The sequence below is a fragment of the Protopterus annectens genome, chromosome 9.part0 (genome assembly GCF_019279795.1).
Source record: "Protopterus annectens isolate FY-2018-M chromosome 9.part0, PAN1.0, whole genome shotgun sequence".
In the NCBI taxonomy this organism is placed as follows: domain Eukaryota; kingdom Metazoa; phylum Chordata; order Ceratodontiformes; family Protopteridae; genus Protopterus; species Protopterus annectens.
The window spans coordinates 1,323,974,593-1,323,997,821 of record NC_056743.1 but is presented as its reverse complement, the minus strand read 5'-3'; the positions used below and the strand labels follow the sequence as shown (position 1 = coordinate 1,323,997,821).

The window sequence follows — 23,229 nt, the reverse complement described above, 5'->3', positions numbered from 1 at the left end:
TCACCACAATAAACAGAACATGCCAGAGGGATAGATTTCTGTCCCAGAGACTTCCCATACTCTGGAATAAACTACTTATCTATATCAAACAAAGCTCCTCATTAGCACTCAAGAAAAATCTTGATGATTGGATGGGAAATAGGAAATTCACCCCGGGGATCACTTCTGTGGCTCTGTTAGACAGTGGCACAGGAAAATAATTTTTTTGGGTGGCGAAAGCCAGGGTACCTTTTTGGCTGGGCTTGTATAGGCCCTAGGGCTGATAGCCTAGTACCTACCTATGAACCTATATGAGCAAAGTTTTCAAACACTGAACGTTTAAATGGAGATCGCTGTAGGGAATATTTCCCTTTACTTCAATGTAGTGCGATCTCGGAGTTGGTATATTTAAGTAGCAGGGGGTGTGGGGGTGAAGGGGGACTTGCCCCCCTGCATAGAGCATTCAGGTAGTGTTTTTTTTTTTTAGTTTATATTTTATGTTAGATATTTGAAAACTTCTCTCATATGCAGTGGATCATATGAGATTTGAAGTTTTCAGACTTCGAACATATAATACAGACCCAAGTCCCAGTTCCAGCTGAAGAAAAGCAACCCTAGAGCATGATACTGTCACCACCATGCTTCACCGTGGGAATGGTGTTCTTTTGGTGATGCAAAGGTGTTGTTTTTGGGCCAAACATACCTTTTGGAACTGTGGCCAAAAAGTTCAACCTTTGTCTCATCAGGCCAGAACACATTTTCCCACAAGCTTTTGGGAGACTATATATTTTGCAAATTTTAGCTGGGCCTGGATGCTTTTCTGTATAAGAAAAGGCTTCAGTCTTGTAACCCTACCCCATAGTCCAGACATATGGAGAATATATGGGAGATTGTCACATGTAGCACAAAACCAGTACATGCCAGAAATTCCTGCAGCTCCTTCAGTGTTGCTGTAGGTCTCTTGGCAGCCTCTCTGACCAGTTTTTGTCTCATCTTTTCATCATTTTTGGAGGGACATCCAGTTCTTCGCAACGTCACTGTTGTCCCATCTTTACTCCACTTTTTGATGACTGTCTTCTGTCTTCCATGGTTTATGCAATACTGTGGAAATTTTTTTGTACCCTTCTCCTGACTAATACCTTTCAACAATGCGATCCCTTTGATGCTTTGTTAGCTCTCTGTGAACCGTGGCTTTTACTGTAGCAGGCAACTGAGTAAATGTCAGGAAAATCCTGCTAGGATAGTTTAACTTTATTTGGGGTTAATCGGAGTCTCTTTAATTGATGGCAGGTGTGTAACCAAGAAGACAGAATGCTGTAATTAAAATCAAAAGGTGCTTCAAAGTGTGCACACATATGCAACCAGCTTGTTGTACATTTTTTATTTTTTTTCAAGTGAATTGTACAGGTTATAGGTCACATTAAAGGTGGGAAAAGTTGTAAAATGACTTATTGCAGTCTCTTTTTTATATCACAAAAACCAGGCATTTTAACAGGGGTGTGTACACTTTTTATATTCAATGTAGCTGCTGCAACTAGAAATCAGTGATTTTTTTTGGTATGCTATGCATCCCTGCATCATTCTGAAAGTCATCCCCAGAGCCCCATATCCAGCACTAGGTTTACCAGTTACACCATCCTACCCTTGGACTTGCACCTATTATGAACAGGACTGACGTGGAACCCAAGGGCATCCTGGTGGGGACAGTGCTGTCCTACACCTACTGGGACGGAGGGGGCTCAAGTCCAATGCCTGGTTTCCCCTTTCTCTTGTTACACCATGAAGGCAGACAAGCAATGAAGTGTGCAGAATGCCGACAGGGCTCAGTTGAACTTCAGCCATGCTTCCACCCCAAACTACCCCTTTGACTACATCCTCCTTTGCACAAAACCCCACCAGGGATATCACAGGGCAATGCCCACATAAGCTGCCACGTAGGATGGGTACACCTCCATCCCTTCCTGCTGCTTCGTCAGTTAACCCAAGCTCCTAATCGAACCTGGATTGCCTGGGCTGTAATCAGGGCATTATCCCCTTTACGCCAATGAACTCCTTGAATACAGGGAATGCTTAAGACTGTTAAAGTTTAATGAATAAAAAAAAAATGAAACTGTAAAATGATAATGCTAGCATAAAAACATACATGTGCCTTCAGCTAATTCATAAAATACCACAAAATGATATTTTTCTGTTTTTTTTCTCAGTGTCTCTCCTGAGTAATCCCTTTGCAAAAAGTAAATCAGTATTAACTAAGGAGGAAGTCAACCGTACAGTCTAGAAATATCAGCTAGAGTGCTATTTATTAAATCTGAAGTACTTCAGTTTTCTTGCTTAAGCTCCTCCCCACAATAGACTAGACTAAAGACTAATCACTTTGGGCGAGACTTGTTTATCTTTATCACAAACGTAATGTTTTTCATCTTGTTTAATGTACATGTGACCCTTGACAAACCAGATTCATGCTCAGTCAGTTATAAATCACCACAAATTAGCTACCATAACAGAATGCCCTCACCACCTCAAAAGTACTAAAACTAAAAAAGATGAAGGCGGGGGACGAGTCCTTGTACAGCAGACACATCGTTAATGTGAAAACCTCACATAACTACTAATGAAACACTGCATACACAGATTACGTACACAACACAGAAAAATAAAATATAAAACTTTGTTCTAACAAAATTCATATGTTAGAATCTAGCTTTATAGAAAGTTTACAAGTATAAACAAACCGCTGTTTTAGTGCAGTTCACTCTGCTGTACAGTTCACTCTGCTGTACAAACACCTCAGTTCCACGCCTTCATCACCACACAACTCCACAAAAAACAACAGCCTTAAATATCACAACATAGGTTCATAGGTTCATACTAGGCTATCTGCCCTAGGGCATTTATAAGCCCAGCCAGAGTGTGTTTGGCTTTCGCCACCCATTTTAAATTAATTTTGCTATGCCCTTTTTCGAGGTTAGTATACTGTGCCTCTGTCTAACAGTGACACAGAAGTGATACCCGGGGCAAACCTACGATCTCCCATCCACTCATCAAGATTCCTCTCGAAGAGAGTCAATGAGGGACTCTGCCTAACCTGGACTGGGATTTTATTCCAGAGTGAAGGGAGCCTCTGGGTTATGAATCTGTCCCTCCAGCATGTCCTATTTATTTCAGTGCCGAGATTCAAGTCTCTCGAGCGCATAGCTCGATGGGATTTGGATTTTCTGAGGTGCAGCATGTCCATTAATTCCGAGTTGGACATGGTTTTATACGTCAGGCACAGATCGACTCTGAGCAGGCGGTATGCCACTAAGTAGAGCTGGAGTTTCTTTAACCGGGCAGCATATGGCATCTGTTTGAGCCCTTTGATCCTCTTGGTGAGGTACTTTTGGGGTCTTTCCAGTTGCTGCAGGTGTCTGGTAAGGTACATCCCAAAAAGGGCATTGTACTCAATTATGGGCCTGATGAGGGATGAGTGAAGAGGCACGATGACCTCCCGTGATCTAGATGTGAATCCCTTCATGATTAGGTGGGCTATATAAAATGTTTTTCTAACCACTTTGGCCACGTGGTTGTCAAATGAGAGATTGCTATCAACTTGGGTCCCCAGGTCCCTAATTACTTCTTCTGTACTTAATGGATTACCACCTATGTGGTAATTTGTGGGCACTTTGTTTTTGCCAAAGGGGATGACTATACACTTTTTGCGTTTAGCTTGAGGCCATGGCTCTGGCACCAGTTGTCTGTTTCTATGAGGCCCTTTTGGAGGATGCTTGTGTCGGCTGGAGAGTCGATTATGGCGCCCAGTTTGCAGTCATCTGTGAACTTGGTCAGCCACAGTCCTTCCGTGTTAGCCTGTACCTCTGAGAAATATATACCGAACAAGAGGTCCCAGGACTGAGCCTTGTGGGACACCACTTGTAACTGGTTTGGAGTCTGACATGGTTCCAGCAATTCTAACCATGTGGGTTCTGTCCTTGAGCCAGTTTGCAACCCATCTAGTGATATAGGGGTTTATATTTAAGCTGTTGAGCTTATCTATAATGCCCGAGTGGGGAATTGTATCGAAGGCTTTTGCGAGGTCCAGGTAGGCTGTGTGGGACTACCTTCCCCTTGTCAATGGCCTTGGTGACTGTTTCAAAGAAATCAACCAGGTTTAAGAGGCAGGATCTGCCCTTAAAGCCGAACTGGGTAGGATCCAGTGTCTGTAGGTCCCCAATATCTTTATTTATGCAGTCCATGATAATCCTTTCCATAGCTTTGCAGATCAAGCTAGTCAGGCTTATGGGGCGATAGTTTCCAGGAGCCGTTGAGGCACCACCTTTGTGGAGATGGACCACTGTTGCTGTATGCCACTCTTTGGGTACATATCCTGTAGTAAGGCTGAGATTGAACAGTAGTTTTATGTTTGGGTTTAGCTCTTCTTGGAGTTCATGTAGGACGCAGCCTGGGACACCGTCTAGTCCCATTGATGCTGTGTTTTTTGCTTTGGAGAGAGCAGCTCTTACCCGAGCATCTGAGATGTCAGGGGGGCAGCACTCTGCTGGGATAGATATTTGCCCTTTTGGAGGTGAGGGGGGGGGGGTTTGCGCTGAACCTGTCAGCTAGGATGTTTGGCAAGGTCTGTGGGTTCGGTGTATTTTTTGTCATTTTGGACTAATTCTGAGCATATCTGTGAATTCCCACCCAGTTTCCTAACATAACTAAAAAAAGCCTTGTGATTATCCTTAGTGTCCTGTGCAATTTTTTCTCTTGAAGCTGGCTTTGACGATTTTATGAGTGCCCATAGTTTTTTGCTAATACTGATCAGAGATGCCTTCCCTTTTTGGGATTTTGCTCTATCATGTAGTAGCTTCCTCCTTCCATTGTATAGTTTGTTTATGGCTGGGGTTCACCAGACAGGACGTCTGCCTTTGGAGGATTGGGTCTTGGTTTTATTTGGGATTGCATGATCCATGCATTCCTGAAGGTGTTCATAGAATGTGTTTATAAAGGATTCTGCGGTCTGGGCCTTATTTTCCACAGGCCTGGGGGCTTTGAAGGATTCCACCTCGGTTTTAAGGAGTGTGAAATTTGCTTTAGAGAAGTTTTTCACTGTGGTTTTCAGGGCAGGGGGTGGAGTCGGGATGTGAATATCCAGTGAGATTAGTTTATGGTCTGATCTTACCAGTGAGGGATACACTTCTGGTCTGGAGCAGAGAGTCCCCATGTTGGTGATGATCAGGTCCAGTACGTTTTCCCCTCTTGTGGGAGTGGTAACAAGTTGTTCCATAGCATTTGAGTTTATAAATTCTAGGAACCTTTGGGCTAGGGTATTGGAGCTAGAGTAATGCTCCCAGTCTATGTTTGGGTGGTTGAAGTCGCCCAATATAATGGTATTTGTAGAGACCTTCATATTTTCCAGTGTTCTCAGGAAGGCCGACTGGGGTTCCTGGGTTTGGGAGAGTGGTCCGTAGCAGGCTATAAACTGGAAGGCAGTTTTACCCACCGTTAGTTGCACATGGATAGTCTCTGATGCTTCGTGCTGTGACACCAACCTGGAGGTGTGGGTATCTTTGACAAATATTGATACTCCCCCTCCTTTTGTGGTTCGGTCCAAGTTTCGGGGCCGAAAAAGCATGGTATCAGGTATAACCTGGTAGTGCTGGGTGCTCTCGGGAGCCTTGAACCAGGTTTCTGTTACTGCACCGATATCGATGTTCTCCATGCTAAGGAGAGTTTCGAGTGCGTGCATCTTGAGGTTTACACTTCTGGCGTTGAGTAGCATTACTCTTAGTTTCTTATCCCTTGTGATACCTATGGAGGTGGGTTGGTCTTTTGAGCCTTGCCTAAAAAGGCACTATGGGGGTAGCAAGAGCCTTTGCCAATATCCGAAAGCCCAGGGGTGACAGGTGCAAGCCGTCCCTAGTGAAGCATTGTAGCTTGTCGAGCATGTCAGCCCAGGCTGACAGACATTGGATCCCCTTTGAATAACACCAATACTTAAGCCAGTTGTTGAAATTGATCATCTTGTCTTCATATTGTGGCATCATTCTTGGTGAGGGTAAGATGCTACTCAAGGTCAGGGTCATACCGGCCTGGGCTACATGCTCAGAGAGCTCCTCTATGTCTCTTTTCATGTAGTCCAGGGAGGTACGTCTCAGGTCATTCACACCAGCATGGACAATGAGTCATATTTGTACTTGCCTTGGAGTGACCTGAGTGCTTGTGTTATGTGGCGGATCCTAGCGCCTGACAGGCAGCTCACCGTGACCTTCTCCTTGTTCAGCCTGGTGAGCGGGACGTCTGTGCACCTGACAAGAGTCACCTATTACAAAAGTGTATCGGGTGTGTTGTTTAGCCTTAAGGGCTGTGACTGTTCGGCACACTGGCTTTGTGAGCTATGTGTTGCATGTGTTTTGTTTTGGGGTAGCGGTTGCTTGAGTGTCTGCTTTGGAGGTCTCTGCTGCTTAGGTAGATTTTTATTTAGAGCCTCCTAGTATGTTTTTGTGTGTTTATGTGTTTGGTTTGCTGTCATGGTAGTCTATGTGAGGTTGGAATTGTAGTGAGTGCGGTTTCCTTCTCCTCCTGACTGGTTTCGCCAGTACTGAGTTGAGAGAGCTTAGCCTCCAGTATGGCTATATGGTTGCATCTCTCATGTGTTGGAATTTGTTGGGAGGATGAGAGGGTTGTCTGTGTACATGAGGCAGTTGTAACATTGCCTCAAGATTCCCAGATTCACCAGCTGGACTGGAGAGGAGATTGACAACTGACCTTTGGACATGCTAGAATAGTATTGGGAATTCCTTTATAATTGAAAAAAAGGGCCAATGGGGAATGAGGTACTCAAGGGGAGTTTGTGAGGGTGTAGTGCTTTTAATATTTTAGTGCTGACTTATATAATTGCTTTAGTGAGCAAGTGCCAGGTAACTTAAATGCAAGGTGTTACAGGTAACAAATGCAAAAACAACAAAACAATAACTTTCTTTCAAGTGAAACAAGGAAATAAATACAATAAGCAATGCAGATATCACTAGGCTGAAAAGCCGCGTTTTAGGTGGAATTAGCGTTTCAGGGAAATGACAAGCAAACAAACAAGCATACAAATAAAGCTAGATTCAGCAGGCCTGGATCTAGTCTATGCTACAGCAAACAAGGTGTACCAATTTCAGTAAAAAAACAGTTCAAATATGCAGGCACTATAAGCCTTTAACCAGAAATTCCCAGCTCAGAAGGGCATAGTCCAGCCTCTCCTCCCACAAGAGTGCAGACCATGAACCCTTTTAATGTAAAATAACTGGCCTGAAGCTCAAGTGCTTAAACCAGAATTAATACACTTTTAGAATAACAGACACTGAGCCCTCAATCAGCAGTTCCCAACTTAGAAGGATGTAAGCTACTTGTCCTGCCACCACAGTGCAGACCACAAACCTTCCTAATGTAAAACAACTGGTCTGAAGCCCAAGTGCTTAAACTAAAAGGCTTAGAATCAGTTACACCAAGCAGTAATAAATACAACTGAGTACTTTTAAGATGACGCAAAAGCAAAATAAAGTAGGAAGAAACACAAATACAGTAGAAACAGATTTTTTTTTTTTGAGTGAGCAAATGAGATGAGCCCAGGAGTTACACGACAGAAACAAGTGCAAATGCAGGCCTTCAAATCAGAAAGTTGTGAGAGATGGAAGACCGCACAAATGGCCAATAACTATAAATTCTGGGACAGAACCACTCCTTATGTGGTAGACAGGTTACCTAGTGCTTACCACTCCCACTGATAAGCTAGAAGGCTTCCCTCCACAACAGAAAGGCTTGGGGGCTCAGAAGCTTACAAATAGTCCTGGACACAGCAAATCTGTATCTGGAACACTAATTACAGGAAAGGTAGGAAACAGGCTTACAATTTTTTTTTCAGAAAAGTAGCAAAAACAGTAGTAAAAACAATTCATATGCAGTGCAAGCTGGCACACTTAAGTATGTAGCAATATTAGTCCACACACAGTTTGAAAAAATGTAATTAAATTAAAAAGGACTAAAAGCAAGTGCAGAAAGGGTTTATTAGGTAGAACGCAGTGAAGAGATGGGACTGGGAGAGTGTCCTAGATCAAATCTACAGTGGGGCGGGCACTGGAAAAGCCACCAAATTTACACTACTACCAGAACAGGGACGGGGGGTGGGGGAAAAGTTTCAACAGAGATGTGAGGAATCCGAGTGCAAATTATAAAATCCAAAAAATATATACTGATCTCTGTGTATTTGCAGAACACTAAGACAACAGATATCTAAGCAACAATTTAGCTCTATAATACAGAATAATACAGAAAAATATACTCAGCTCTATATATTTGCAGATAGTCTTGTAAGGCTGTCTCTCAACACACAGATTCCACTTTAAATGCAGACTGCTGCTATTAACAGTTCAGATAATAAAATTTAAACATGCACTGAATGAAGAGCAGATTCAAAACTTCCTGCTCAGTTAATATTCGTGCAACACAATTTAATAACTTTAAATATTGTATTATTTGAAAAAAAAAAGTGTAGATAAAGTAATTCTCTTATACATCCAGTTGAATACAGCTAGATCTTAGACGGCCAAAGCTGAGGTTTGTAAGCAGAAAATATTTCAGACTGTACCACTTAAATAGTCACTGACAGGAAATCAAAGAACATGAAAAAAATGGCAATGAGAAATTAGTGAAATGCAAAGATTTAAAAATCATGTAATGAAATGGACACCAGTTGCAATAGGAAGACACTCAAGAAGATCAGATCTCACTTGCTCCACATCTTCTTTGTAAGAAGTTGTCTTACGAATGAAACAGGCCTAACTACAGAAGGAAATCGGAGGCTCCACTTTTCATGGCACAGCAGTCTTGTTGCAAACACTTGGGCAGGGACCTCCTAGGACAACCTCCCCATCCCTCTACCCCTAATGAGTCTCAAAATTTAACCAAACTATATGGCTTCTTCCTCCTCCATCAGTCAGCATATTCTCATATGCGACTTCCAGCTCTTTTAGAACAAAAGGGATGTAGCAAGCTTTTGGTACTTCCGAGGTTGAACAGGAGGCTAATAGCTTCTTGGCAGCAGGGGACTGTAAACTGGAAAGACAAGCGCTCTGCAGAGGGACTTTAAGTACAGTGTCTGGATAATGAACTGTGTTTGACAGAACAGCTTAAAGAGAGAATGAGAAGCCTGAAGGTCCACCGACTGGTATTATAAATACATCATGGATTCCCCAAATAAAGCAGCCTACACAGTCTACTGGCCCTACAAGCCAGGCATTAAATATTAGGAAGTCACTATTATCACCAGGGTCTGTAACTGTCGGAGGCTATAGAAGGTACCAAACAAGGATTAGCAATACTGGAGAGGTGGAGGTCGATATCATGCAAGTGATGTGGGGTACCAACTTCCAACATACTGGGAAACACAAGTGGATGCATCAAAATCTGTGACTGTGGGGGAGGCAGTAACCTCTCTGGCACCTGACCCTGTGCCATGGATTCAATAAGTCAAAATAAAGAAACTGGTGACCACTGAGCTAAAGCTAGAGCCCTGTATGCACAACAGTCCTGGGTATAACAAGGCTTAACATAACGCACTTGCACATGAATTGGAGAGACTTGGGTCAAACACAAGAACTGCTTCACTACCCAGGGACTGCAGTGCAGAGATGAGAGATCTAATAGCAAAAGCCCTGAGGAGCCCCACAGACCACAGAGGAAAAAAAAAAAGTCTGATGCCAGTGGCAAACTACAGTTCCCTGAAGAATCAGACTGGCAGATGTTCACAGTCAGCATGCTCTTATCTAACTGGCGCTTCTTTTCTGCCAGCAAAATCTGAAGAGCCTTCCTGAAATGACTGCACAGTGCAGTGCTAAACTAACAGAGCAGAACATGTGCATCATCATCATCATCATCATCATCATGTTTGTACGAAGGCAGAAGAGGCAGCAAGTGTTCGGCAAGTGTGTGCTGCAGGGGAACTTATTGGAAGATGAGGACAGACTGTAAAGGATAAGAAGCCTCTAGTAAGAAATCTAAATTAAAGGAGTGAATTTAGGGAACAAAAATCAAGAGACTGAGAAGGAACATTCATGTTCCACATGCAGTAAAGAACTGTAAGGTTTCTGTCTATCCAGCATAAAAGTAGGGACCATGGATGGTTCAACTGGTGTGCTTCAAAAGTTAGTCAGAAAAAGTTGTGAAGCTATTCGAGTGCCTGGAGGGTTCAAGTTCTTTTGGTCGTGAACACAAAGTATCTCAATAAAAGACCACAGATGTCCCAGACCTGAAAGACACCTACATACTACAGAAGCACTTCTACTACATTAAGACAGAAGCGACATTAAGACAGAAGCGTGGGATTTTAATGAACCATAGGACATCAGCACTTTATCTGCATGTGAAGCACAAACATGTACGAGTTCCGAGGGGAAGCAAGTGAGATTTAAACATGGATTTTGTCTAGGGGGGAGGGGTGAAGCCAACAAGATAAGAGGGGGGATAATTCAGCACTGCCCGAAACCCATGTTCACATTAGTCTTTTAGGCACATTTTATCATATTAGCTTATGCCACTGTTGGGCACAAAAGACCAAGCCCCAGCTTTGATTTTATTCATGTTTCTCTCAGGTAAGGGATGGCCAATTTATTCAGTATCAAAGCTCCATTAAAAACTGCAATACACAGCTGCCATTACTAATTAAATCTCTGTCAGACAGTATTAATAATAAAATACATTATGAAAAATTGGTTTGGTTCAAAGCTAAAAAGGAGACTCCACTTAGAGATGCTTTGATTCCAGAACCAAAAGGACTCCGGCCCCCCTAAACAAAATGCACTGTCATAGTTTGCATGATCTTAGCACTGGCAAATATATATCAAGAACAAAGGCCAGGATACTGTACTTTGGAATATCAAAATTTCAATGCGTTATGTCCCATGAGCCTACTAAGTGAATGTACTGACTGTAAACCTCAGCAAGACACAGGAGATTTGATATTTGTTTACTGGGAAAGTTTAACTGGGCATTAACCTGTTTTAAAGCACAGGCCCGGGAAGAATAGCTCCAAATACAAAAGTTCATTTTTAATACATTACATAGTACAGTTAAGAGAATAATTTTTAAATTAACATTTAAGAAACAGTATTTTACTTGGTACAGAGTGATACATTCTGGACAAGAACAAAACATTTCTTACCTTCAGTTTTGGATAGAAAATAGTAATACAATTTGTAAGTAGCAAATGTAACAGTATTTATACTTTTAAAGAAATAAGATGAACAATTTGAACAGAAACATTTACCCCTTGATTACGTGTATGCAGTCTGGTATAACATATATGCATTAGAGAAGGCAGTAATGGAGGATTTCTGTGTGACTTATTCAGGCCAGAAAATTTTAGGATGTAATGTGAAAACAGGAAAGTAAATGCAAGAAGAGGAACATAGAAGGAAGTAGATTATCCTGGTGTACATGTACACAACCGGGATCTACAGAGAAATTCTTTCAAGGATTGTTTAAATGACTGCTGGGTAGTAGTCGATGTCCATGGGGACAGAGTTACAAGCTTTAGCCACAGTCAGAAAAGACTCGCTGTCTGGTAGATTTGTTAGGTTTTATAGTCTGTAAATTGTTCATCAGCAGTGGATGGGACTGCTGGGAAGGTAGTGAGTAAGCACAGAGCTAACAGCTGGGCAGGGAATGGGTTTTTATCATGTGTGCCAAGTTGACAGTAATGTTGTTGGTGGTTTAATTCAAACCAGTGTAATGACTTTACTGCACTGCAGTGATGAGTTGTATAGGACTGATTTGTAGCAAACCTTGCTACTGTTGTTACATAATAATTCAAGCGGCAATATGAGGGATGCACTTATGTTGGTGAAGATGAGAGAGGCATATAGTAGGGAAGAAAGGTAGACAGTGGCATGAGTAGCTCTGGAAGGGTTGGCAAGTATTTTTTTTTGAACTAGAGAGCATCCTAAAAGGTTTTTGATGATTTTTTTTTAAATGCAAGTTTGAATATGGAGGTCTAACTTTAATCGATCATCTACTACAAACCCTAGTAACTTGGTGTGGGGAAACAATCAAATCAGTGTGGAAAATGCAATTTTATTTCCATTTAGAAGAGAGGTAGGACTGAAGCTGAATTATAAAGGTGTCAGCAGTGTTCTGCATAGTCCTATGCAGAATTCCATTTCTTGGCTAAGGAAAAAGAGAGAAGTTGTCCTGCGAGAGTTCTATTTGGGATGTAGAGGGGTAGGATGTTAAGCAAGTGCAGGGCATGTGGTGGGGTTGAATATTAGCATGTGCTCTTTAGTAAGTTGGAGGTAGACCAGATAATCAGGGAGTTCTAACCAATGTAGAGAACAGAGGGCAATACAATGATGGGAGGAGTATTTGGCTTTAGTGACAAATTTTGAGATTTTGTTGTAACGATTTTCAAGTTTAGAAGAGATGGAGGAAGATAAATTGGTCAGTAAGGGACCACCGTTCATTAGGGAGGGAAGGAGATAAGTAGAGGCGAGTGTTTGTTTCTGTACAGCATACAAAGTTTTTGATGGGTCTTTATATTTTGCTGTATGTGGGTATTGAACTTTAGGTGTTCATCTATAGTTACATAGAGTAATTTGGCGAAGGGAACAACTTCAACAGGAGAGCCGTTTTTGGCTTTGGGCTTGGAAGGAGCTTTTATCATAAGGGAAGGATTTTGAGGGTGGGAAATAGTAATATTTTGGATTTGCTATCATTAAGAGAAAGGTGGTTTTGGAGCATCCAGGTTTCAGTGGCTGAGAAGGCAGTCTGGGTCTTAGTTAGTAGTTTGGTGGAGTTAGTGGCAAAGCAGACTAGAGTTGAGTCTGCATATTGTAGGTCTTTGGCATTAGGGATAGAGTGAAAATTATTGATAAAGATACTGAACTGCACTGGACCCAGAATAGATCCCTGGGGTATACTGGTAGGGGTGAGAAGAAAAAGTGAGGTGCTTTTTCTCCATTTCACAGCCTGAGATCTGTCGGACAGGTAACTTGAGAACCAAGATAGGGTGTTTTGGGAGAGACTTAGGTTTGAAAGATGGCTCAGAAGATGGGTATGGGAAACAGTATCAAATGCTTTGGAGAGATCTAACAGAACTGTTGAGACTATTTTCCTAGAATCACGGGCTTGACTGACTGTCTAGAAGAGACTAGAGCTGCTGTTGTGCTCTGGCCAGGTCGGAAACCATGTTGGGTTGGAGTAAGAACATGGTTTTGCGTTAGGAAAGGCATACGTTGGAGGTGAATGCATTTTTATAGGATCTTGGAGACTGGGTTCATAGATTAGTACTAAGCTAACTGCCCTTGCAAGCCATTTTAAGCCTAGCCAATTATCCCTTGTGAGACTCGAACCCTGCACCTTGTGTTTGTAAGGCAAACACCTTAACCATTAGGCCACCCTCCCAAGATTATATCACCCCAGATGGGACTTGAACCCACAATCCCTGGCTAAAGAGGCCAATGCCTTATCCATTAGGCCACTCGGGGGGGGGGGGGGTTGTGATATTAATGTTTTTCCCTCCTTTATGGAGAGGTAGAATAAAAGGCTGTACACGCCAGAGTTTGGGGGCGTAGAATTCCTGTATGGATCTGTGGATTAAGAGGCTAATGGAGAATGCAATCCCATCAGCACCGGATTAGGGGCATTGGAGCATTTAGTTTAGAGGGAATTTATGTAATTGGTGAAGACTGGTTTGAGCTCAAACATGGGGGGAAGAGTTAGAGTTAGGGGGTGAGGGGCATGACTTAGATGGGGGAAAATGTAGAGGGGAGGGGTTATTGTTAGGAAAAGTCTTGGTTAGTTCTGATATTGAGTTGATAAAGAGGCCATTTCTAGATCAGATTTACTAGGGTCAGGGCAGGGACTGCTTTTAGTGCCTAGGTTGATATGCGAGTTATTGAGTTCCAGAACTGTGAGGTTTTTAGTGTGGTTGGACTGGAGTTTGATGCAACAGGATTTTCTGTCTCTAACTTGTTTTATTGCAAGGTTACAAAGCTGTGTATATTCAAGAAGGGTTTCTGGGAGTTGTTTTTTTGGTAAAGTTTCCAGGATTTGTCTCTTTGATGCATAGTACGTTTGGTGTCTTTGGGGCAGTATACGTTTTTATTCTTTTTGTTCTGGATGGTGCTAGGGAGTTTATGGCATTTAGGAAGGTGGAGTTTAAGTAGTCGACTGGATTAAGTGGAAGAGTTTTTAGAATGTTCCAATTTAGTTGTTTGAGGAAATTTGAGAAAGTTTTGGGGTCAACGTTACTGAGGTTATGAGTATGTATGTATTGATACTGAGTGGGGGGGGTTGCTCAGTGGATGAAGGCTGGGAGGTGGTTGCTAATGGAGTTGGGGATGGTACCAGAGTTGGTGATTTTATTTGGATGGGAGACTAGGATCCAGTCAAGCATGGATCCTGGAGGGTTTATTTTATTGGGTCTGGTAATGGAGTGGGTTACTTGGGTAAAGTTGAAGAGACTGATGAATAGGGAAGGTGTGGAGTTGTTGATTTTGTTCCAATCTACGTTTACGTTGCTTAGTATGCAAGTCTCAAGGTTAATTTCAGTTGAGGCCCATAAGAGAATGTCTTCGAGGGTTGAAGTAAATAAGGCTCCCCACTGGCAGAGCTGTAGAGTTAAGTCCTCACAGATTGTCTAAGCCAAGTCCTTCAGCACCCTCTCTGTGAAACACGCGCACACACACACACACACACACACACACACACACACACACACACACACACACACACACGGGAAAGGCAGACACAGATTAACCTTGCTGTGCCCCCTTCTGCCCAGACTATAAGGTAGTTATCACTGGCACCAGAAAATACAAAGCCAGCTACCCAAGGCTCCTGCAAGGCTACCCAATTGCACTGAGTGAAATTAATATTAATACAAATTGTAATGTTGACCAAACAGCCAGGCTTCAGGAGTGGACACAGTGTCAGCAACAGATGCAAGTACTCTCAAAAGTTAAAATATTCTCTGAAGAACCAGCCACAATGAAAAGTTTAAATAAGAAATGCTTAACAAAAACATGAAAATATGAAATATCTATTTACAGTACACACCAGAATTACAATCATAGGAATTATTTAAAAAAACACAGCTGGAAAGATTCACAGTTACAGAAAAACAATACTTAACTATTCTCACTACATTTTCCTGACTGATCTACAGAACTACTGTTCCTACATACTTAATAGAGCAAGGCAAGATGATGTAGGTGAGGGATCCTTCTATGTCAGGTTCCAATGCACAGACTGCCCTGAGACGTCTGTCTCACCCAATATTAAAACATTTCTGTACAGAATGACATCACATGCATCTGGTCATCTGACTTCTGGTTCCCATGCAACCCCCACTGCTAGAAACTGACAGACTTGGCATCTGCATGTCAACAATATACATACAACAGCATTGTTCAGATCTGGTGCATCTTCTGGAAGTCATACAATTACAAACTTCTACTCCTCCTATAGTGACAGATAAAATCTTTATGGCCTAGGCACAGTAATTTAATTTCTTACTATTTTCCAGAGTTAGCTGGAACTGAGCTTAACCTCTTCTCTTCCAGTATCCTATGCTAACATACATATAATTCAGTTAACATACATATAATTCAGTTACAGAACAGTCAGGACCCACTGTTGGTACCTTTTTAACACAAGCAACTTTACAAATCCATTTTCAACACAAGCATCTGTACAAATCAGTTTGATACTCAAATAACATATAATACATTCTTTACTAAATTCCAGCTAGCTGTGCTGGCATATGGTAAACATCCACTGCCCTACTTCTACTGGCATAGCTGGCAATACCTCACATTGCCATACTAGATATACAAGTATTATTAATTACTGAAGAAATGTGTAAGCCAGTATTCAAAAATAGTATTGCCAAAACCAATTACTTTGCTGTAGGTTGAGGAAGGAACATGCAAGGGTATCTTGAAGGACTTGGCATATTATCAGCCCAAAATACTTAGCCTTTCCTTTTACGAAGAAAAAACTGGGTAATATAATGTAAAAAGAAAACAAATATGTTATCAAGTGTAGTAACAGGTGGTCAGGTCTACAGATACCTACAGAGCCTTACTGCAGGGGTGGTCACTGTAAAGGTGAGGAGGTTCTGAGTATTGTTAAATATATTCTCCCATGAAGGAAGAACAAGATCTTATGTTTTGCACAGGGCAACCCTTAGCAGCTAGTATGATATGGACCTAGAAAGACAAAAAAGGGACATTTTAGTTTAGATAAATTAAAGCGAGTAGTACATGTTCGGATAGAATGGGCTTTTATAAAGTTAAATAAGGAGTTAAGACAATGCTACAAACCACCATTGTCCATAAAAACTCTCACTAGTTTTTACAGTTAAATTGCTTGTTATAACAGATCAATGCACAGATTGGCGAGTGGCCTTGGTATTTTCATAACAGAGCAGATTTTATGCAACATTTACAGGTACAGGGGTAAGAAAAGGCATAACAGTACGTTAAAATGGTTAGACAGTTTTAGAGACAAAGAGAACTACATGACAATCAAATAATGACTAAGCAAACTGAAGGGAAAAAAGACAAATTGACAGGATGCATAGACAAGTACAATCATTCATTAGAAGACGCAATGGTATGCAGTCCCCCACAATAAATACAGGCATAAACAGGATAAAGAATGGCACATTGCACCGCGGGAACAATATAATCATTAAGTGAAAAAAGCAAATATTATTAACAACATTTCATACATACCTTGTTGTTTTACCATAAAAGTCAGGAGTATTACTCAAGCTAGTACAAAAAAAAAAAAAAAATAGGGAGTAATAATAGTAGGGGGAAAAAGTTTTGTTCTCCTAATATTAGTAAGTTGCTTATGACTATGGACTACTACTATGACATTGTTTAGCAAGCAGAAAATTACTTAGTTGCTTTCATCAGTGCTAGTACTGTGAAATTAATTCACAGTAGGAATACTGACTGCTTTTAAAATGGTGTGCTATGCTACCTAATTACAGCTTGTAGAAATAATATAGAGGTGGGTCAGTAGCATAGGAAATACAGCATTGAAATGCAGTGCTTCAGAATCAGAAAGTAAGTCCCCAAATCAAACAAACAATCCATTGCCTTCTGCCCCCTTGTCACAAAAACTGGGGGAGGTATTCTAAAGATCTAAGGAATGAGCAACATGGTTTCTCCATATAGAATAGCATGGCTATCAAATGCCTTACTTTCTCTCCAAAAAGAGGACAAACAAATATTATTGTATAGGATCATAGGAGATTACTAGGCTATCCACCAGAGGTCATTTCAAGCCTAAACATTTCATCTCAATGCAATACCACAGATACGCTTAGTCAATGCCCAGTACTGTATTTAGTAATGATGGACCATGTCCAGGAGGGTTGTGGGTTCTATAAACAGTAAGAACTTACAGTGCCCCATCCACTCGTCTAGGTTCCTTTTAAACAGGGTCATATAGGTGCTCTGCTTCACATGAATTGGCAGTCTATTCCAAAGATGTGGCAGTCGCTGTGAGATAAATCTGCCCCTCCAGCAAGTCCTATTCAAGTAGCAGGCCATATTTAGGTCCGTAGAACAGGTAGCTCTAGTCCCATTTGATTTACAATGTGCAGAAAATTCATTAGACTTGGGGTGGAGATTGCTCTGTAAGCCAGGTAGGCATAAGTCTCTCCTAAGAAGTCTATATGATACTGAGTATAGTGACAGGGACTTTAGTCTGTGTAAGGCAGATGCTGGAGTCCCTTGATATTCTTAGTTACAAACCTTTAAGGTCTCTCCAATTGCTACAGGTGCATGGTACATGCCGAAAGGGGCGTTATACTTAATTATGGGCCTGATTAGTGACGAGTATAGAGGGGTTATAACCTCCTTAAAGAGCTAGAGGCGATGTCTTTGCTAATCAAGTGTGCTACATAGAAAGCCTTCCTTACTACAACAGACACATGGTGGTCAAAGTCAAGGTCACAGTCTACTTGTGATTCCAGATCTCTTACCACTACATAGTGCTTAGGGTATTGCAGTTAATTTGATAGTGTGAAGGGACATCGTTTTCACCACAGGGAATGATGGTGCATTTCCTTGCATTCAGTTTGAAACCGTGACTAAGACACCAGTCATTGGTCTGTGTAAGACCCTCTTGAAGTATATGGACATAATTTGGGGATTCAATAATTGCACCCAGTTTGCAGTCGTCCACAAACTTGGTCAGCCACAGCCCCTTAGTTTTGGCCTGAACTTCTCACAAGTACATACCAAACAGTATAGGGCCCAGTACTGACCCTTGTGGCACCCACTGGTGACAGATCTGCTGGTTGATTGTGAAGTCAAGTACCGAAAAAAGGAGCCAGCACAAATCGGTGCAGAAAAATATACTATAGCTCATACATAGTGTATTAAAAAATACACAAAAACATCATATTCGCCAAATAAATCAGACCAGTTTTGGCAATGCTGCCTTCCTCAGTGAACAAAAACAGTATGACAAAAATTCCCTCCAACAAAACCTTATATACATATAGGAATCCTATGGTAAAAATACACATTGCTTCATGAATATCATTTCTAGACATTAGGATATACTCCAAGGGGAAGACTCACTCATGGAATTTATGGGGAATAGGTGTATCTATTCATTTCGTAAGGGCCAGTCTTTAAGCTCTTTGTTCAACCATTATAAAAAGGTGTCAGAATCAGGATAAGTCTTTTATCCAGAGAAACATGATGAGGGACAAACTGATGGGGTGTAATCCATGTGGTCATTGTTGTAATTGCTTTAAGATTTATAAAACTGGCAGTTTTACTAGCCAGAATACACCTTGTGTGTTTGATACGTTTTTGTATATTTTTTAATACACTATATATGAGCTAGAATATATTTTTCCACACCGATTTGTACTGGCTCATTTTTTGGTTCACGTCATTTAGGAGTTTTGGGCCGTTGCACTGGACGTACCTGCGGGTTTTCTATAGCATTGATTGTGGAGTCACCCACTTTGATAGCATGGGACTGGTTTGTGAGCCACTTGGCAACCCAACTTACAATAAAGAGGGTTACATTCAGTTTGCAAAGTTTATCGGTAGTGCCAGAGTGTGGGACTGTGTCAAAGGCCTTTCTCAAGTCGAGGTAAGCTGTGTGCACAGATTTGCCCTCATCAATGGCCCTGGTCACATTTTCAAAGAAATCCACCAGGTTTAACAGGCAGGATCTGCCTTTGAACACGAATTGGGTCAGATCCAGGATTTGGAGGATGCCTATGTCCATTTATGTGGTCCATGACAATGTGCTCCATGGCCTTACAGATAAGGCTGGTTAGACTTATGGTTTGACAATTCCTGGGTCTGTTGCAAAGCCACCTTTGTGGAGGGGAGTAAATGTTGCTGTTCTCCATTCCACAGGAACAAAGTCTGTGGTCAGGCTGCGACTGAACAGGGTACTTAATGGTGACGCTAGTTAATGTTTTAATTTGTTTAGAAGACAGCCTGGGACGCCATCTGGTCCCATAGAGGCTGTGTTTTTTTGCCTTAGACAAGGCTTTAATGACCTGCTCATCAGACACGTAGGGTGAGGGTTGGGGGATGGGGGCAAGGTATATGTTAACGTTGGAGGGATTAAGGGAGTGAAATTTTCATCTAATCTGTCCACTAGCAGGTTTGCTATCTCTGTGGGATCAGTGTGTATAATACAGTTAGTCACTAGTTCAGCACGTGCTTGGGTCCTACCTTTTAGACTACATACTGTAGCTGTAAAAGGCCTTATGGTTATCTCTGGCTGTGATTGCGAAGTTTTCCTCAAAGTTATTCTTAGAGGATTTGACATGTTGTTTTAATTTGCCTGTTGAGGAGGGTGCTTTTCCATTGCTGGGGCCTCACCTTAGTTTTTTTTGACAGCAACTTATCATATTTCTTGCAAAGTTTGTTGATGCTGGATGTCCACCAGGGCAGCTGGTTTTTACTTGGGGCTCTCACTTTGATTCTCTCTGGAAGAGCAGCGTCTATACAGTTACACAAGTGATTGTACAGGGCTTTAATGTAGTTACCACTTCCAGCTGGGGGTGGGGCTTGGAATACATTTATAGCTTCCCCTAGGAAGGATAGTTTGCCTTGGTGAAGTTTTTAGTCTGACTTTGCCCTTTGTGAGTTCTGGTGTGACTGCCAGTTTGAAGGGGACTGATTTGTGGTCAGATTTAACTAAGAAGGGTCTGAGAGTTGTAGTGATGCATCTATTTGTCATGTTAGTAAGGATAAGCTCTAGCATATTTGTTCCTCTTGTTGGCGTTGGAACAATTTGTTCCAGGGCATACGAGTTAATATCAAGAACTTTTGCGCTAGTGAGTTATGGCTAGAGTAGTTTTCCCACTTGATATGGGATAATTGAAATCACCCATGACCAGAGTGTTTGGCAATATTTGGACTGACTCCAATTTGGTCAAGTAGGCCTCGTGCGCATCATGCTCCATGGAGGGGGATCTGCAACTACTTATGACTTGAATAGGGGTTCTACCCACAGTACAACTTCATGGAGTTATTCAGTTTATACTACAGGTGAAATCACCTCCAGACTAGGCAGAAACACTGCCTCCTTTGGTTCACACACATTAGTTTTTCAGTTTGAAGGTGTGAAAGGCATTGCAGCCTTGCAAGGACAGGGTACTCTCGGAGGCCTTGAAGCAGGTTTCTGTGACTGCATAAACATCTACATCCTCCAGTGATAAAAGTGCTCCCAGGGTGTGCAGTTTTTGGTTTAAGCTTTTAGTGTTTAGCAGCACAATCCTTATTTTGTTATGGCTGGCAATTTTCACTTCTGCAAATTGCACATGCACATCTGGGGTATCCAAAACATTACCTCGCCAAAAGGGGCCACATCAGTACCCTTTCTGACATTCTAGGGATGTTACAAACAAACAGAAAAGAAAAGGATAACACAACCTTCAAGTTCACTTCCAGGTGGATTCATCTTGTAAAATGCATTAATACAACCTTAAAGACAAAAATAATTATGAACCCAATGCACCATTACCTTACCCACTAGGGTAACCACCTTTTCTTGTGACCAAAACCAGAGCAGGGCCACATCCCTCACACCTCCCATAACTCTATCCATCTCCTCCCCTCTCCCCACCCCACCCACTGTCTGCCCATTTTGTGACATCACAGTCACATAAGGTGAGGAGAAATGTCCTCTTTTTCAGTTTACGATGCTTTTTTGAAAGAAAATACTGGAATTTGTATAGTGTTTACCAGATTACTGGACAATGTTCGATTTCTGGACAGTCCATAAAAAAATGGACAGGTAGCAACCCTACTACCATCTGTCAGTACAAGTTACACCTCTCTTGCTTTACCTGTAAAAATATAGTGTAAAACTATTATGCTTACGACAAGCCAGCAATGCATAACAAATACCATGATTGACAAAAATATCACCTTTCCTGCAATTTTTTTTAATGTATTCCAACTTACCTTTCCAGCCACATTAAAACTTCCATCTCTGGGAGCCTTGGTGGTGTTATAAGAGTTCTGATACTGGGGAGCAGCTGTCCAAGGGGAGTGGGGTGCTGGAGTGGACAGCATCATGAAAAATGGACTTGAAGATTTTTTCTCAAGGAACTCAATGGACCTGTTAGCCTGTGGAAACAGTGAATCACCATCAGTAACCTCTAAACTATCTGTATTAGGAGCCTGCAGAAAAGTTCAACAAAATGAAACTTCTGGATCTGTCTACATAATAATAGCAAATATAGATATTATGGCTCATATACCACATCTGTGTCACAAACCAGTCCTTTCACTACTGCAAAGATGTCTGGATGCCAGATAGGGCTATGACAACTGACATTGTTCCAAGACTGGCCCTAAATTTTCCTTTACTTTAATATTCTTTTGGACAACAGAAAACAAAAATCTATGTCTTAGCAAAGGGCAAGCTCCCTTGCACCTTCTGCATATTATGCATACCAACTGCAAGATTGCACTACAGTGTGGAAAAGGGTAATTTCCCCATACCATTATACTGCGATCTTGCAAAGCTTTGACATTTCGGAATGTTTATCATCCCACTTTGTTGACTTGAACTTCTGAAAGGGACACACACACACACACACACACAGTAAGCTCTACATTTCTTATGTACAGTTTAATTTTTTTTTACTACACTATAGTTCATTGTGAAAAATAAGTAGTACAACAGTGACTCAAGGGGCAAAGAACATCCTAAAAATGACAGCTTCTGTAATTAAACAGCACCACACAAGGCAAAAAAAAATCTAAATTGGGGGGGAAAAAAAAAAAGGCTTACTACTATTTTGACCATTCACTCCAGACTATAAAACATTTTGGTCAAGTGCTGTGCAGTGTTTCACTAGTCAGGTCCGACTTTTGCTGCTACCCATAGTAAACATGCAGTATTACAATCTGGCAAGTTCACAGCCCAGAACATTTCTAGACACTTTTTCTACTCATTCTGCAGGGTGCAGCCTGTCAAACCACTTTTTTTGCACCCATCAAATTCCACTCCTTACTACAGAAAGTCGACTGATGAACTGAAAGTCAATCCCTGTGAGGCATTCAGCAATAAATCTAGAGACTAGGCAATATTACAAAAGGGTATTTCATTTAGAACCAAATGCTAAGCTTGTGGCAAATGTCCTTGTCAAATAAGCATACATATCCCTTCCCTTACATATGCTGCGTTTTGATATTGATAAAGGGCTAGATATTGCTGACCTCTGAGCAGGGACAAAATATGTACAGCGACTACGCTGTTCTTACCATGGGGGATGCGACTTATGATGCAGAGGTATGCAGTCTACCTGATGGAAGACTTCAATATACCATAGGCCACTAAGGACTGGAAGGCAGCAAGTGAAGTACCCTTGTAAAAAGGGGAAGACAGTGGAGAAATCCAGAAACTATAGGTCTATTAACCTAATGACAGACAAAGCCACAGAGAAGAGACTGTTTTCTTATGTGACAGTCTCGGAGACAAAGCATGGCTCATGGCCACAAAAAGATGCAAGTCAAATGTAATCTAGTTTTATGACTGGGTTACAGGAAGAGTTGATGGAAGAGTACTTACTTCTCCTCCACCTAGATGGACTAAGGCCTCCAACTAACTACTGCAGAGGTGACTGTTAGCAATACCTGGGGTGGGGACAGGATTAGGTCTAATGGTATGAAATGCTGGCTGAAAGGCAGGACACAGTGGACTGTGGTGAAGGGGATGATACGA

General features: G+C 41.6%; 1 protein-coding gene across 1 annotated transcript in view; it reads right to left on the bottom strand.

Moving 5' to 3' along the window:
• Window positions 1–23,229, bottom strand: part of GNS (glucosamine (N-acetyl)-6-sulfatase) — a 321,939-nt gene that overhangs the window by 245,256 nt on the left and 53,454 nt on the right. Inside the window, exon 6 of the mRNA XM_044084298.1 lies at window positions 21,462–21,626. Within this exon, the coding sequence (XP_043940233.1) occupies window positions 21,462–21,626 (165 nt within the window). The remainder of the gene's footprint in view (window positions 1–21,461; window positions 21,627–23,229) is intronic.